At 39.2% G+C, this 17,342-nt stretch overlaps 1 protein-coding gene across 1 annotated transcript in view; it reads right to left on the bottom strand.

The window, feature by feature from the left end:
- Positions 1-1,068: 1,068 nt before the first annotated feature.
- The window catches only part of CD44 (CD44 molecule (Indian blood group)), a 65,563-nt gene continuing 49,289 nt past the window's right edge, over positions 1,069-17,342 (bottom strand). The window contains exons 15-22 of the mRNA XM_050897002.1: positions 16,649-16,834; positions 15,571-15,756; positions 14,894-15,079; positions 12,900-13,160; positions 11,822-12,007; positions 8,378-8,500; positions 6,894-6,972; positions 1,069-3,404 (exon numbers count right to left, since the gene is read on the bottom strand). Coding sequence (XP_050752959.1) covers positions 3,188-3,404; positions 6,894-6,972; positions 8,378-8,500; positions 11,822-12,007; positions 12,900-13,160; positions 14,894-15,079; positions 15,571-15,756; positions 16,649-16,834 — 1,424 coding nt within the window. The 3' untranslated portion in view covers positions 1,069-3,187. The remainder of the gene's footprint in view (positions 3,405-6,893; positions 6,973-8,377; positions 8,501-11,821; positions 12,008-12,899; positions 13,161-14,893; positions 15,080-15,570; positions 15,757-16,648; positions 16,835-17,342) is intronic.

Genomic DNA, 17,342 nt, shown 5'->3' with positions numbered 1-17,342 from the left:
AAAGGAATAACACAAGCTGATCATGGGGTCTGTTCTAGGTCCAGCCTGGTCTCCTCAGCATTTTTAGGAAAGATCCTCATTCTTCCCAGGCACCAAGGGTAGACCAAGACCCAACTCGTCTGTCAGCACCCTGAAGGAAGGGCTGGATCTTACTGGGTACTACACTCTCCCAAATGCTGTTGGTTCAGTGAGCCAGGAATAGTCATCAAGATCTTACTGGGTTGATCTTAAATTGGACCATGTTGTCTGCTTCTAGGGGGAAGCTGAGTTAATTGCTAACTCCCAGAGCATCTGGGGAGCCTGTGGGAGGCTGGCAGAGCAGACAAGGTCACACAGCATTCAGCTGAGCCTCGCCTAGAGTTTGCAAGCAGAAAAAATGACCCCTGGCTCACCAGTACTAAACACGACTATCCTGCTGAATACTTCTCTCCCACTAATAATGCTGGTCTTTTTATCCTCAATGTGGAATCAAGTTTATTTTTGGAAGCTTATTTTACAGTTCAATGTGTTTTTAGCAATACTATTTCTAGTTACAATTTAGAGACGATATTTTCTTTCATTCTGATTAATCTGTTAAATAAATATGCAAATATATCAAGTGCTCTATATAAAAAATACATACACACAACAAACAACCCCTCAAATAATAAAACCAAGATTAATAAAAATATGTACTATATTACACATGAAATGGCCATCTAGTTTTGAAACTATAATGAAACTTAATTCCACACAAATCATATAATATAATCTAAAAAGAATCAGCATATATAAAATAATGGCATTGCCTCCGTAAAGAGAACCTGAGCATCTCCCTATTTAAAAATATAAAAAGAAGCCAACCATCATTGTCTGTGCATTTATAGCTACTGAACATTAGATAAATTAGGAAGGAGTTTGTGGATTTCTCCATTAAACATCTGAATAGGGAGATGAATAACATGCCACAGCCTTTTTCTTTTTTTTAAAGAAGAATTTAGCCTTCAAGACAATGAAATATCTCCTTTAGATTAAGACCTATATTCAATTAGGATTTAAAGAGAATAATTCTTACTCTGGATCTCCATACTTAGTAAAATGAGTACATAACACCAGTTTAAACGCAGCCTTCAACAGATCATTTTGATTTATAATGACAAATAGAAAAGCTTGCTTAAAAACATTACAGAAATTAAACAAAAATCAATGCACAGAGTCAACAGACTTCCCACTACACAGTTCAGTATTAAAATACATGAAAGGACTGAGAAGTTTGACAGTGGACCATAAGTACTGATAGCGTACACCTCCTTGACCCCATTAGCTTCATTCAGTTTGTTTGAACACCTTTGGACCACGACCTGTGTGACTGTTCATAGATGAAACATACTGACCTACATAAAGTCAGAAGACATCCTATGTGTACTTTAAAATCACACCTTGTCTTGGGACCTTTTGCCCAGGCATAAATTGCCCCTGAGGAGATCTGCCTGCAGATACCAGGGCACTGAGCAACTTGATGAAACACATGGGAAACTGCTGGAGAGCTGTTACTGAGAAATATAATCAACAGTCTTGTGATTTATGTTCCAGTAAAAATCAGTGCTAGCTAATGTTAGTATTTAGCCAGCCGAGTACTCATCCTCTAAATTGCTTCAGATGGAGAACATAAAATAACATGCTTTAGCAGAACAGTTTCAAAGACAGGTGCTATGGTCAGTGAACAGGAGCACTTGAATAACCCTGCTACAGGACATTCCCCATCCCACAACTGACACAAACCACTGGTTGCAATTACCTTAGATTGTTTTTACTTGCATTTTCTTGAGGCAGCCCAATTAGAAGTTATCATTCTCCCTCCATTCCAATACGCTTTCTTAAAAATGGCACAGACCACTGGTAGTAAACAATTTTCTTTCTGACAATTCATATCAATATAATGCACAGCATCATAGCTTAATACAAATACTTTACGTAACAGACACATAAGGACAAAACAAAAGCATGTAACAATGCAGCTGCAGCTACTTTACTATATTACATGGCTGGGAGAGTTTCCTTTAATTTTCTTTGATCTTTTCTGTAGAATTTGAACTTCTGGTACCAATTAGCAAGCAATGTTTCTTTTGGTATTTTTAAAAAGCAGAGGCAAAAACGTGGATTAAATAGAATTCAGAGGAAGTGAGCAAGATCATAGGCAACTTTTAAAATATCAGCAAACTGGTGTAACATAATAGTTATAGAGGAAACAAGTTTTACTAGGCTCAGCATCTCCTAAGTAAAATGGAGCAGAAGAAGACAGAGACCTATTCTTCAGGAATAAAATACTGTCATCTTCGCTAATGATCTCCAATTGCTTGATTTTTGCATGTGCGATAGAGCTGGGGTCATTCTGTTTTATTCATTATCCTAACTGACTCATTAAAAACATGCACAAACTGTGACCAATGAAGGAGGGAGGGGGAAGAGCAATGAACACCTCAAAAACTCAAGGATAACTGTACAGATTGTTAGGATAATAAAGCATAGAAGTTTATTATGTATCAGCTCATATTTTCATTTCTTTATTCCCCCTCCCAAGAAGACTTGCTGTATGCCCATAGACATTTAAAAATAGACATAAATAAATTTTTTCCTTCTGGGTTTCCCTCATTGCAGACCAAGCCATAAATCATTATAAAATGTCACTTTTTGTTTATACTGGCAGACTCTGAATGCACCTACTGCTCTTCCTGGCTGGAAGGCATTTCTGAAGGATTCTGATGTTTTAGACATTGTATAGGAGGCCTTTTTGGTTTAAACTTGATTTTTGCTCTTGACATTTGTTCCTCACTTACTCTTGTACCATGGCAAATTTAGTACCTTAAATGCCTATAAGATGGAGTGACTGGATACTTCTGTAGCTCTGCACAGCGAAGACCCTCCATCTGGGGAACAATGATGTAAACTTGTGTCCCTCCTAACACCCAGGACACAGGGAGTGCCCTCTGTGTAAGAACCGGGAACTGAAAACATTATGCAACTCTTGGGGGCTTATTTCAGAAAGCAAATGTCAATTTTGTAACTCAGACATCATTTTACAGTGATTAAAAATGAATAAAACTTATGTTTAAAAGACATCAGTAGCACAGTGCATCTGTGAATTCCTGTCCAAGTTCCATATGATTTTGATTTCCCCAGCTCTGATCCACTTGGCAACTTGGTACCATTACACTCCACTCTTCATGTCAAGCTCCTGATGATTTTGTGTTTCATTAATGGTCAGGAATTCGTCACATGCTCCTGTTCGGTCATTTGACTGTTCTTTATGAACCAAGTGCACCATTTCTTGTGATTTGCTGGCATCTCCATTTAATCCACTTGTCTTCCTGTCCTCCACTGTCCCTTTGCCATTGTTAATCACTAGCTTTTTCTTCTGCCCACATCTAGAAAGAAATAAAAAGAAAATAAGTACTATAAATGGAGACTAACAGAAATAAGAAAAAAATTGAAAGTCGACATTTAGGAAAAGGTGCTTGGAAATGAAACATGTGTCTGCCAGTGCAGAGGAAATGAAACTTGTGTCTGCCAGTGCGGACTTATACAATGCAAAGTATAAAATTTCTCCATATTGCATATTTTATTTTTGAAAGCATCCACCATTATATGCATAAAATTTGGCAGGAGCTCACTTATTCGATTTGTATCTATTGTTACTACAGGTAGGAATAACAATCATCACTGAAAGCTAGAAAAGGTTTTCTAACATATGGATATATCCACATTTATGAACTTCTTATACATCCTACTATAAGGACAGGGTCATTCTAAATCCAGACTTGGGACCACATCTTTGAAAATGCTCAAGTTCTTGAGATAGCAGAAAATTTGGATCAAGCTCTCACCTTATTATACCAGATAACGTTTTCCTTCTTTGTATTAGCATGTCAGGCCTAGAAGCCTGCCAACAGGAAGGAAATATACACAACTACTCTTGCTACTATCAACAGCGTAGCTCCTTATGATATTAAGGTAGCAAATAGCTGTGCTTTTACACAGTTACACACACTGCAGTGCTGCCCAATGAACTCTATATGTAGCTCTGAATGAACACACACACACACACACACACTCTTTTAAAAAGTCACCAGTCCAAAACTGATGCATGCTGGTTAATGTGGGCTGGGTATTCTTCAGGGCAGTAAAACAGTACTAGTTACACAGCTGTCAGATTTGCCCCAGACTGTTAAGATGGTTCTCTGGCTACACAGTGCCGAGCCTTGTGTAAACTGAATATACAGCTCTCTTAAGAGGGACAATGTCTCTGTGAAGCTGTACTTTAAAGTGCTTTCTTCTTAAATGAAGTGTATTTTGCCTGAATGACTAATTTGGCAGTTCAATTATACTATTATCCTTCTGAAATACTACTTTTTTCATGCTTACTGACCAATAGATGAGGGTTATTTTATCCGAAGTAGCTCCGTTCACTGTGCTAATGTTACACACACCCTTGGGAATGATTCCTGCTCTGCAGCCATGAAATGCTGAGAGGCCAGCAAGGAGCTCTGGAGCTCCACAGCCTCTCGAAAGAGCAGCTCAGAGTGTCTTTCCTGATGTGATGGTCAGGCTGGGCAGCATCTTCTGTTGGACCCTGGAAGGAGATCCTAACACTTTTTACAACAGGCACCAGACAGAAGCAGTCTTCTTTGCAACAAGAGGAATAACTAACTAACTAACTAACTAACAACACTGGACAACACTGAACCTTGGCCATTTTGGTTTTTGGTTAAGATAACTTATGACAACACCAATTTAAAAAAAAAAAAAAAAAAAGGAAATACTACAGCCAAGCACTTTGCTATTTACTGAGAAGGCCCAATTGCTTGTTTGAAATGCTTGAAATCTGTGCCATACTGACCTCCTAACTAGAAAGGCTAAATCTTTTGATTTCTGAATCAGGAAGTTAACTACCTTGAAACTAAGGCCTACACTTCATTAGGCTTTTTCAGACAACCTGAATGAGACTGAAACTGGAGATGCTGCAGTTAGCATTCTTTTAAAAAATGGTGTAACCAACAGCATTACACAAATAAAACCACAGATTGTTCTCACTTTTTAAATAAATTAATGCTTGAAACATTCTCAACTTACCGCTCAGCTAACACTGAAATGCTCAATCCTCCTTTCTCAGCTATCCAGTTTTCTCATAGCACTGCTGCAGTGTTAGTTTTGGATTAGTTGGCATTCATGTGCAGTATGGTGACTGCACAGCAACTACCTCTCTATGAATTTTCAATGTTTTAGCACTTATGAGAATAGATGAAGAAAGGATTCTTGACTTATTATCATTTGGATCCTGCTAAAGTGAAAGAAAAAATTCCACTTGTTTCAAGCATACCAGAGTACGTCCCTGCTTCAAAAAGTTTCCCTCACAGAGATGAAGACATATTACTAGGGTCTAATCCATGCATTCGTACATATACATGCACCCACATGCTCCTTCTCTCTTTGCGACTCGCTCCCAGTTGCATGGAAGCTCTAAGTAAAAGATATGTTTTCCATTAACAGTATCTAGGGCATAATTTACAGCTCCAAGATTGCTTCATTTCTTGTCAGATGCAATATATAATTAGCCATAGTGGCCCTGTTTATCTGTTCCTATGTTGACTCTGGGTTAAGAGGGAGGAAACAATGGCAGTCTCTAATTTTAAAGGCATAACATAGTAACATCAATAAGCCATGCCGTTCAGGCTGTGTAACTCCAGAATCACTTCACAGAAAGAAAGTAGCAGAGTTTTCTGTCTCACCATATGCTTGATAGCTTTGTTATTTCAACAGGTCTCTAATAATACTGTCAGAGAAGCACTGATATTGTGTCAGTCATAGGCAAACATACCAGGTGGCATCTCACTACTAACTTCAGCAAAAGCGTTTCAGTTTACTCAGTGACAATCTGGCATTTAGTTTGCACTGTTTTGTCTCACAGAAGCCTTCTGCATTATGGGCAGGGACTGCCTGGGTTGTTCCCTCACCACAGTGGCAGTGCTTTATTCTAGCATGCACACCATGCTTTGGAGGACCTTGACACTATTGCACAGAAGTGTTAACATGTGCTTTCCTGCAACCAGCAGACTAGGAATAAATTTGCTCACTGCTTCCTGAACAAAAATCTCCACATATTATATAGTTACTCTGATTAAAAAAGTTCAAATTCAACAGTCAAGTAGGAAATAGTTACTCTGTTAAAGGGTTCAACTTTAACATTCAAGTAGCAAAAAGCTGTTTAAGACAATTGAGAAGTAACCTCAGAACAGCCTGCAGAGAAAAGAAAGAGTTAAGAACATTATAGCCTATCCTTTAGGCTAGAGTTTTTTCAAATTTCCTGGCTAACTTTGCACAGATCACTGCAACTTTCTATTCCTCAGCTTCTTCATCTGTAAAGTGGAGTAAATAAAGCTATTGAGTGCTCTGATAGCAATGTTAGAACAAATCCCTGTGACTGCCAGCTGTGATACTGCCTTTTGTTTGGAAGGAACAAATTAATCCTGTGACAGCGACTGTCTAATAGAGCCCTTCACACTGTACACAGACAACACTGTTAATGGTGGAGGATTATACTCAGCTCATCCTGTGGTTGCTACTGTCTGTGATATACAGATAGTTTCCATCTACAAGTATATACAGTTAGTTTCCATCTACAAGTAAAGATCAAACGGTTTATACAGCTACTGACTTCACGTGGTTCCATGTGAGTGTGAAGGCTGATGTGTGACCTGTGCAGGACACACTGACCTGGGCCTTCACACCCCAAGTCACAGAGCTTTGCAGAGGAAGCTCTTTCCTGTGTTATGCTATTCTGCTCTTTCATGAAGCTTTGAAGCCTCTCAATGAAGAAAATAGCAAGGCAGTGTGTTTTGAAAAAGGGGCTACCTTACCTTCTCCGACTGTTAACAGCAATGCACACTGCAAGAATCAACGCAAGTGCCACAAGAGCGGCAACTATGATCAGCCATTCTGTGGGGAGAGTTGAGGGAGAGGAGGAGAGCGTGTTAACGTTTCACGAAACTGCAAGAACACAAGCTCTTTTACATTCTTTAAACTGTCAGACTTTTTTACTAGCTTGCATTAATGTTTGTTTTACAAAGTGCTTCTGTGCAAATCAAATACATTTCCATCATTCAGCTATACACAGGCCAACTCAGAGGAAATACCCCATCACTGTTAGCACCTATAAGCACTGTACTTATCACTGTATCACTGATTTATTTCAAGAGCAAAAGAAAAGGCTTAGCAATGATACACCTGCAATCCCAGGCACAAAAGCAGGATGACTTTCAGGTAGAGTGAAATGTTCTTTTTTTCATTTAAAATCTTACTTTAAGGGGTATTTTTGGGGCAAACTCTAAAAAAAAAAAAGGAACTACAAAACTGGAAGGGACCCTAAGAGGTCATATCAGCTACATTTCACTCCAGTGAAACAGGGTCAATAAGAAGATGGCTGAGGAATATTCCATTTGCTCTTAACATTTTTAGTAAAGAAGATTTCACAGCCTTCCCAGTATCCTATTCTTCACGCTGTACTACCATTATAGACAGAGATCCTCTCCTAAGAGCTAACAACTCCTTTATTTTGTTTATTTGAAACAAGTCTCCCTTGTTTAACAAGTCTCCTAGGTTTCATTTGAAACAAATTACTTCTTCTAATTAGTTAATTATTATTACTCCATGGTGAAAAATTGATAAGCATTCTTTTTGTAGTGTACTCTTCACATATCTCCCTTCAGTTTTCTCTGAAAAAGATGAGTTCTTCAAAAGGTGATTCAAAGGTTACCTTTCCAAAATTTTCTTTGTACTCTTCTCCGTTTTTTTTTCCTATGTGATTAATGGAATGCCTTGAACTGAACACAGAGCTTCAGCTCTGGACTTGCTAGGCCTAAGCAGAGTAGGGTAATTACTTTCTCTGTTTTAAACATGACTTTACTGTTAATATGTCTCAGAATGTACTTGCATTCTTTTGCAATTGTATCATCGTGTTGGCTTCTTTCTATTCTGTTTTAATCTGCAAGCCCTATTCTGCAACACTTGCCTCAGCTATTATTTTCACCGAACATTCTCAGGGATATGATACTTTGCATATATCTTTACTGAATTCTGCCTGATTTCATATCAATTTATAAAGGTTATTTGGATCTTAATCCCATTCTCCAAATGCATGATTTCTCTCATCTTGATATTGCTGGAAAATTATAAGTTATAATATGCTCCATTTTTCAGACTACTAGTGAAAATGCTGAATATTATCTCACTCAGAACAAAGCCTGAACAACTGTACTTGAACTACATTTTCATCTCTTACTTCAGTTCATATTAATACAATTCTGTACTTAAATTGTTAAAACATATGACTTCAAAAACCTACCTGGTATCTGGGCCGACCTTGGTTGTGAAACTATTTTTGTTGTTGTGGTCTCTCCAGGGAAAGTAGTGGATTCATAATGTCCCTTGTGTGGTCCTTGATTACCATATATACTGGAGGTAGATCCTAAAGAAAAAAAACTATCTGTTAGGCCAAATATGCTTAGTGAATATTTAACAGCGAGGTACAAAGACTATGACTTTCACAATTAAAAAACCATATTCTAGAAAGTTCATGCTGAGGTCATTAAAAAGTATTTATACTGAAAACTATTACATAGACTATAATCATCATACTCATCTGAACTATGGCTAGTTTTAGTATTTTGAATAACAAAACTCATGGTTTTCCCCTCTTGTCTCTCTCATGTGTTTCAGTTTTGACTATGCGATACTTTTCATGAACCAAAATGGAATTATAATTGCCTAGAAATTTTCTGGAGAAAACGTAGACATGTGAATGTTGGCAACTTTTTGAAGAGGTTTTTGTCATACAAGTCAAACTTCTTGTCTGTTCCATGGGGAAAAGAGAGTAAGAAAAGAAAAAAAAAGAGAGAGAGAGAGAGAAAGAACTTTACTTTTTTATTTAAACCTAAAATGACCAATTGGAGAAATTTTGAAACTTTTAATTTTATTCCTACACAGGATAAGATTGAATTTCTAAAACTCTAATGCTATCATAAAATAGAAGGATAGTTCTCTGAATGGTTTTAAATTTGATAGCTATGTATAGAGCAGGACTTTAAAAATTAAAAATATTTTTTCTAATAGAAAAAATGCTCTCTGTAAACTTAGAAGTGGATCCTCTTGTCCTTTTCAATAAGTTGTGTAATTTGGTTCTAAGACAGTATTAGATCTTAAATCAAAATGCGTACTTCCAGTCTCAAGTATTTGCTGTGCTGGCCATACCACTTGAACTTTTATGCAATTACATTTCTGGCCCATGCTGTTGCCATATGGGTATCCCAAGTCTAAAATTATCAGCAGACTATAGATATAGTGATTTTATTTGGGACTACTACTTCATTATCACTACAAAAAAGATATTACAGATCTCTACCTCTCTGAATTCTTCCAGATTCTAAGAGAGCAAATTAAGCACTTATCTAATCAGCTGTAAAGTTCTTTTTCTTTTTCAACACACATTGCAATTCATTCCTAGCCAGCATTTCTGATCTCATTTCCTAATAGCAGCTGACAAATACAAAACTGAGAAGCACATTTTCTCCCTCTGTTAAGCTTAGCCAGCAAGTAGTTCATGAATCTTCCAGATAATTTCATTATTTTTATTAACAAGAAACTTATTGACTGGTGAGGTTTTTTGTGCTATCTTACCACAAAGGACAAAGCACTAATTCAGCAACTAAGGGTCCTGATTTAGCCTCCAAGAAAGCTGACCACGAGGAACATACTCACTTGCCTACCCCACATCTAAGCAGATTTTTTTTTTTAAGGTGCTTTATATCATCCTTGAGAAGTGCCAGAGCTTTTCCACCACGAAGCCCCTTAGAAAGGCATTCAGACATTTATTAAAATTCATGTGCTTAGAGAACTGCTACATTCACCCTTCCCCTCCCCTGAGCACTGAGAAGAAGCAGCAGGATTCAGTCATGTCCCCTGCTGTTCTGGTTCTGCGGAGGTGCTTGCTAGTGGCAGGGAAGGATCCTCAAAAGCTCCCTGCATTTCATTTTGATGACATACTAGATTTTTTCTTTTTGACAGTTATTTTTTGGGTTCCTTCAGTGGACTGATTTGTTATTCCATGGACACTTGGACAACAGATCAGTCATTAGTGTGATGTCAGACCACAGCTTAACCATTGCTGTAGAGAAAAAGCAAGTGAAAGAACGTAGTATAGTACGTCAAGCCATTCAGTTGTTCAGATAAAACCTTTAACAATAGTCTGCCAATACACACATGAATCTTCTCCATTCCATTACAGCTGTATGGGGCAATGTTACAAGTGAATGAACCCTTCAATAAATAAACTGCTTTATGATGATGGTAGTGTCCTAGTAATTGTGTTTTTAAAAATCACCACAAGAAGATCAATGAAAAAAGGAAGAGTTTTAGGAATATGAGCCTTTGCCTGGGCACTGACAATGCAAAGATTCGACACAGACATTCACCTTGAAACTGATCTTCAAACCAGTTCTTATAGGTTTTAAGGGCTCAAAATGGAAAGGTAGCAAACATTTTTTCATAGTGTGTAATGTGTGCACATAAAATTAAGGACACAGCTTGGATTAATCAAACAAATAGGGCAGCAAAAGTCAATAAATGAGCTTGTTGTAGTAGGAAACCATTACTAAAAATAGATTTAACTTTCCAATAAAATTCTATCAAATATATATTTGCATTTATATTGCTATGCCTGTGTCAAAATACTATAACTCAGGCAATTTTAATAGGGTTGATTTTACTGGGTTTATATAAAATTCTGAAAAAAAAAAAAAGTAGGCCAAATTCTACCTGACAATGTGTGAATTAACATTAATGAATTAATAACAGAATTATCTTTAAAGTGTTTGCTGTATAATGCTATAAAAATATAGGTATGTAATCTTGCTTATATGCAAATAATGTCCACACAGCATTGACCAAAATCTATCCTGGGATGGTTCCACTAACTTCCAAGAAAGTGCATGAAAATAGTATTTTGATTAGTGTGCATGAGAAGTAGCATTTGGAAAAACCTTACTGTTAGGATGACTATTTGTATGGAAACTGCATTTCAGAATAAGGAAAAGTCCCTTCATTTTCCGTACTATTACTATGTGATCACACACACAAAAAAAGAAAGGCTATATGTAGTGTAATAAGTAAAAACTGTTACTGTTAACTGCACTAACTCTATCAGAAGAATAACCTTTTTAAAAAAAAGAAGTTGTTCACAAATGAAATGTCAGTTACAGCCCAGTAACATAGCTATAATTAATCACTGGCAAGATACCAACAGCAAATACACCTAGAAAAAAAGGTTTCACACAGAATTACCTTTCTTTTGATATATATTCAACTAATGTAGAGGGAATACAGATGGGGGAAAAAGTGACAGACAGTTAAGTGTGACATAGCTATCATTTGTGCCCAGCAAAAAAGAAAGACAAAATGCTATCATGCATGTATGGGCATGAGGAGAAAGTTTACACTTGTTCACTTTAATAGTTGTGTTACCACATACAGATAACAGAATACAAGAAAAGGTTATTTGCAAAACACTATTTGCAGCCTTTTAGCAAATGTCCTCTGCTTTGCACAGGAAGAGATTCTCTTTAACAACATCTTATAAGCAGGTTATAAACAATAATAAAAACCAAAAAGGAAATAATAAAATGACAATAATTTACAATTATGGTTACCACACATGTTTTTTGATGATCGCCATTGTCCAAAATAATAACTGACTGATGGATAAATGAAAAAGCTCGTAATTTATAGTTCTTACTCGTAGGCAAAGGGGTCTGCAATTGGTTAAGATGATCTTCAATGTCTGGAAAAACTCCAGGTATCCAATTGACATGGGAACCATCTGTGGTGTTTGCTTGTTGACTTTCACTTCCAGGTGGAGTGCCAGGTGCCAGTGGCTCCTTGGTTGCTTTCTCTTGGTTAACATCATCCACGGACTCTGTGACTGCCATGATGACGGCATGATCAGATTTAAAGTGAGCACTCACAAAACGACCCCCCACATTATTCCCTCTTTCCTGCACCACAGCAAGCCAGAAAGCATGTCCATCTTCCTCATTCAAAGCACAGAAGGAGAGAAGACATGAAGGCCTCCCCTTCTTCTTCCACACTGTCACTGGCTTCTGAGAGATCCTTAAGCACCACATACATGCTCACCATGTTGGAGGGAGGCATTGGCTACACATACAGATCCCAGTGACAGATGGAGAGGGAAGACCTACAGAAGAAGAGACCACAGCAGCAACAACCTGACCCTGTAACTCAGGAGTGAGCGGCCGTACTGCAGCCAGATCTGTGGTGGTCTTGCCTGGCAATCCACCAGTGAGGAGGAGTAAGGAATTGAAGGCAGAATCTATGGGACATAATTCTTCTATGATTGCCCTGCCCTCACCACCAGGACAGCGCTCCCCGGTGACGGTGCTGCTGCTGAGTCACAGGAGCAAGCCATCTGATTAACCCACTAGAGCACCTCCACCACACCAGTCACGGTGCCAAAGCATATCAAGCCTGATCCCACTGATGCGCAAGGAAGATGCCGCTGGGGATTCAGAATCACCAAAGTGCGTGTCTTGCAGAACAGTCAGGAGGCCACCCAGAAACATGCTTCCGCAAAGGACAGAAACTGCCAAGTGTACCAGCAAGGAGTCCCTTATGCCTTGTCCAGAAGATAATTCTATCAACAGCATGGATCCCACCACAGATTTTTGCACTGCAAGTCCACACCGAGAATGTAGACCCCCCAGGATGAGACAGACAGAGAAAGGAGTTGATTTCAGAAGAAATAATGCCTCATTTCGCAACAGGCATGAGAAATGAGTATGACCCATTATTCTTACTGGTACCCGTCAGAGAAGAGTCGTCACCAGCTTTGTTCGTACTAGCTGTGGTCCTGTGGAGGACCTCATTCCCAGGGGCGTCCATGGGATGCGTGATGCCTTCAGTGCCCTGTCCTGGTTCATTATTTGAAGGTGGAGGTGGCTGAGTTGGGTCTTCATGGTGGGCACCATCAGAAGAGGCAACAGCTGTTACTACAATGCGAGGTGCCCATGCTTCCTGGGTTATATCTTCTGGTTTCAGAACATCAGTGGAGGCTGTGACTGTTGTGATGATGGCTATGTTAACTTCAAAGATGTTTACAAACCCCCACCTTACGTATTTTGCCTTCTTTATTTTATTTAACAAGCTCTACCTTTTTCTTTTTTAGCCTATGTAGAATATACAGTGAGGAAAAAAAAAACCCAAAAGCAAGCAATATCTTCTGTATATGTCACATTATTTTTGGTTTGTCTGTTCCTTCACTAATACTCTGTTGATCTCTTTAATACTTGCTTATTCACTTCCTAAATTTCAGTGTGGATTAAAGCACGTAAAGACTTTCCAAAGACTAGGTAGCAGCTACTTAGAGCTGACTTTTTGAGACTGACAATACTATCATGTTAAAAAATGTCTTTTTAAGTTTATTTAGGCATCTCTCTTTTTCCATGAGATGATCATAAGAATGTGTGCTGGTCTCCCAAAAGAAGAATTTAAAATTAATTCAAATGGAAAATTAAGGAATGAAATTATTTAATGAACATCCTTCACACATCATTCTGGCAGTGCTAAGACTGCTGCTGATGCAAAAGATTAAGGATATCACAAAAGCATGCTAAAGAAATAGGCATAGCTTAACTAAATGCACTTTCAGAATTTCCAAGTGCTCCAAAATATTAACTGAATAATAAAGGTTAATATTCATTCAAAATTCAACCAACGAAAGTTAACATCACTAAGCAAAATGAGAAACCAAAAGATGCCTTTCCAAACAACAGTAGCCTAAAGTGTTAGCTTTGAAAATACCTAGTAATCCTATTTAGAAGGGAGGAAAAAAAAATGTATTTTCAGAATAAAATGAGTATAAGAATTCCTGTCATCACATAGGAATAAGATTAGAATTACTTGATTGAAAACATTCGAATAAATTGCAAAATCATACTTGGGCTTTCATATTTGCAATTGATCTGTTAAACCACATAAAGCTTAACAGGCTGATGGCAATGAACAGTGAAGCTTTACAGGATCTCTTCCATATTTAGAAAACAGGAGTAGGGAGTAGAGAAAAGAACTGTATTTTAATCCACACCATCTTTGGTTTTCATACCTCTTTGGCAAATCCTAAGCGTGGCAGATTAAATAATCCTGATGAAAACGGATTTTGAAGAAGAAAAGGAAAAGCATAAATGCTAATTTTTCTTTAGAATTTTTTTTTAAATGCAAGAAAGATGCAAAAACTTTCAAAGCACTACGATGTCATAAAAATCCATTAATAAACAATAAAAATATTAGAATAAAAAAGTAATACTTTGATTGGGGATAATTTTAATTGGATAACATGCAGAGCTTAGGAATTGAAGTTAGAACCTTGCAGAACTACATGAACAAACTGCAGTAAGTTATTTCAAAGTTTGTAGTATTAAGAGAACCTGTGGCAACGCCAAGACCAGGAACGATCAGACATGAAAAATTTTTTTTAAATCTATGATTCATTTACACCACCCACCACCCCCACAAAGCAATTGCTTTCTCAGTATCACCTTCTACTAAAAATAAAACTGAGAAAAGCTGGGGGACATAAAAACAGGGGACCCAGGGAAAAAATATCCTTAACAGTTAGCAATTCTTGTTGGGATGTTCACATGCAACAAAATCATAAAAAAGTTTGCACTGCAAGTTCACACCGAGAATGTAGACCCCCCAGGATGAGACAGACAGAGAAAGGAGTTGATTTCAGAAGAAATAATGCCTCATTTCGCAACAGGCATGAGAAATGAGTATGACCCATTATTCTTACTGGTACCCGTCAGAGAAGAGTCGTCACCAGCTTTGTTCGTACTAGCTGTGGTCCTGTGGAGGACCTCATTCCCAGGGGCGTCCGTGGGATGCGTGATGCCTTCAGTGCCCTGTCGTGGTTCATTATTTGAAGGTGGAGGTGGCTGAGTTGGGTCTTCATGGTGGGCACCATCAGGAGAGGCAACAGCTGTTACCATGACGATTTAATCAGCTGTGAATTCCAAGTGTGTGCTGCCGTGCCCCCCCATTCCCACCACATTCAAGTTTCCTGTTCACTTTAAACCACTGCTACCCTTTTCTCACCACAAAAGGGGAAGAGAAGGGAGACCTTCTGTCCTCCCATACATCATCTCTGCTCACTCAATGTATTCATCAGATATTTTCACTTGCTATTCTCATGCACTTTTTTACTTAATCCAAAAGATTCCCAAGGACAGTGGACACAGGGAAAGGACATAGAGACAGCAGTCAGGAGAATTCCCTGACTTGCGTCTCAGGCTGACCACAGATCCTCAGCTTCAGGGACACTGTCAAGTGCTGCTACAGTGTGGTTTACGTTATAGATATCAGTACTGACAGTAAAGAACCCTTTCTACAGGCGTTGGATTCTCCTTTGTTGCTCAAGAATCTGTGAGTGGTGACAAGTTACAGAAAATGGTTATAATTCGTTGTTCTTACTCGTAGGCAGAGGGGTCTGCAATTGGTTAAGATGATCTTCAATGTCTGGAAAAACTCCAGGTATCCAATTGACATGGGAACCATCTGTGGTGTTTGCTTGTTGACTTTCACTTCCAGGTGGAGTGCCAGGTGCCAGTGGCTCCTTGGTTGCTTTCTCTTGGTTAACATCATCCACGGACTCTGTGACTGCCATGATGACGGCATGATCAGATTTAAAGTGAGCACTCACAAAACGACCCCCCACATTATTCCCTCTTTCCTGCACCACAGCAAGCCAGAAAGCATGTCCATCTTCCTCATTCAAAGCACAGAAGGAGAGAAGACATGAAGGCCTCCCCTTCTTCTTCCACACTGTCACTGGCTTCTGAGAGATCCTTAAGCACCACATACATGCTCACCATGTTGGAGGGAGGCATTGGCTACACATACAGATCCCAGTGACAGATGGAGAGGGAAGACCTACAGAAGAAGAGACCACAGCAGCAACAACCTGACCCTGTAACTCAGGAGTGAGCGGCCGTACTGCAGCCAGATCTGTGGTGGTCTTGCCTGGCAATCCACCAGTGAGGAGGAGTAAGGAATTGAAGGCAGAATCTATGGGACATAATTCTTCTATGATTGCCCTGCCCTCACCACCAGGACAGCGCTCCCCGGTGACGGTGCTGCTGCTGAGTCACAGGAGCAAGCCATCTGATTAACCCACTAGAGCACCTCCACCACACCAGTCACGGTGCCAAAGCATATCAAGCCTGATCCCACTGATGCGCAAGGAAGATGCCGCTGGGGATTCAGAATCACCAAAGTGCGTGTCTTGCAGAACAGTCAGGAGGCCACCCAGAAACATGCTTCCGCAAAGGACAGAAACTGCCAAGTGTACCAGCAAGGAGTCCCTTATGCCTTGTCCAGAAGATAATTCTATCAACAGCATGGATCCCACCACAGATTTTTGCACTGCAAGTCCACACCGAGAATGTAGACCCCCCAGGATGAGACAGACAGAGAAAGGAGTTGATTTCAGAAGAAATAATGCCTCATTTCGCAACAGGCATGAGAAATGAGTATGACCCATTATTCTTACTGGTACCCGTCAGAGAAGAGTCGTCACCAGCTTTGTTCGTACTAGCTGTGGTCCTGTGGAGGACCTCATTCCCAGGGGCGTCCGTGGGATGCGTGATGCCTTCAGTGCCCTGTCGTGGTTCATTATTTGAAGGTGGAGGTGGCTGAGTTGGGTCTTCATGGTGGGCACCATCAGGAGAGGCAACAGCTGTTACCATGACGATTTAATCAGCTGTGAATTCCAAGTGTGTGCTGCCGTGCCCCCCCCATTCCCACCACATTCAAGTTTCCTGTTCACTTTAAACCACTGCTACCCTTTTCTCACCACAAAAGGGGAAGAGAAGGGAGACCTTCTGTCCTCCCATACATCATCTCTGCTCACTCAATGTATTCATCAGATATTTTCACTTGCTATTCTCATGCACTTTTTTACTTAATCCAAAAGATTCCCAAGGACAGTGGACACAGGGAAAGGACATAGAGACAGCAGTCAGGAGAATTCCCTGACTTGCGTCTCAGGCTGACCACAGATCCTCAGCTTCAGGGACACTGTCAAGTGCTGCTACAGTGTGGTTTACGTTATAGATATCAGTACTGACAGTAAAGAACCCTTTCTACAGGCGTTGGATTCTCCTTTGTTGCTCAAGAATCTGTGAGTGGTGACAAGTTACAGAAAATGGTTATAATTCGTTGTTCTGTTCATGGTAGTTGTAAGA

This window comes from Gymnogyps californianus, chromosome 5, assembly GCF_018139145.2.
Source record: "Gymnogyps californianus isolate 813 chromosome 5, ASM1813914v2, whole genome shotgun sequence".
NCBI classification, from domain to species: domain Eukaryota; kingdom Metazoa; phylum Chordata; class Aves; order Accipitriformes; family Cathartidae; genus Gymnogyps; species Gymnogyps californianus.
The sequence above is the reverse complement of the archived record's forward strand: the minus strand, read 5'-3'. Positions and strand labels throughout refer to the sequence as shown.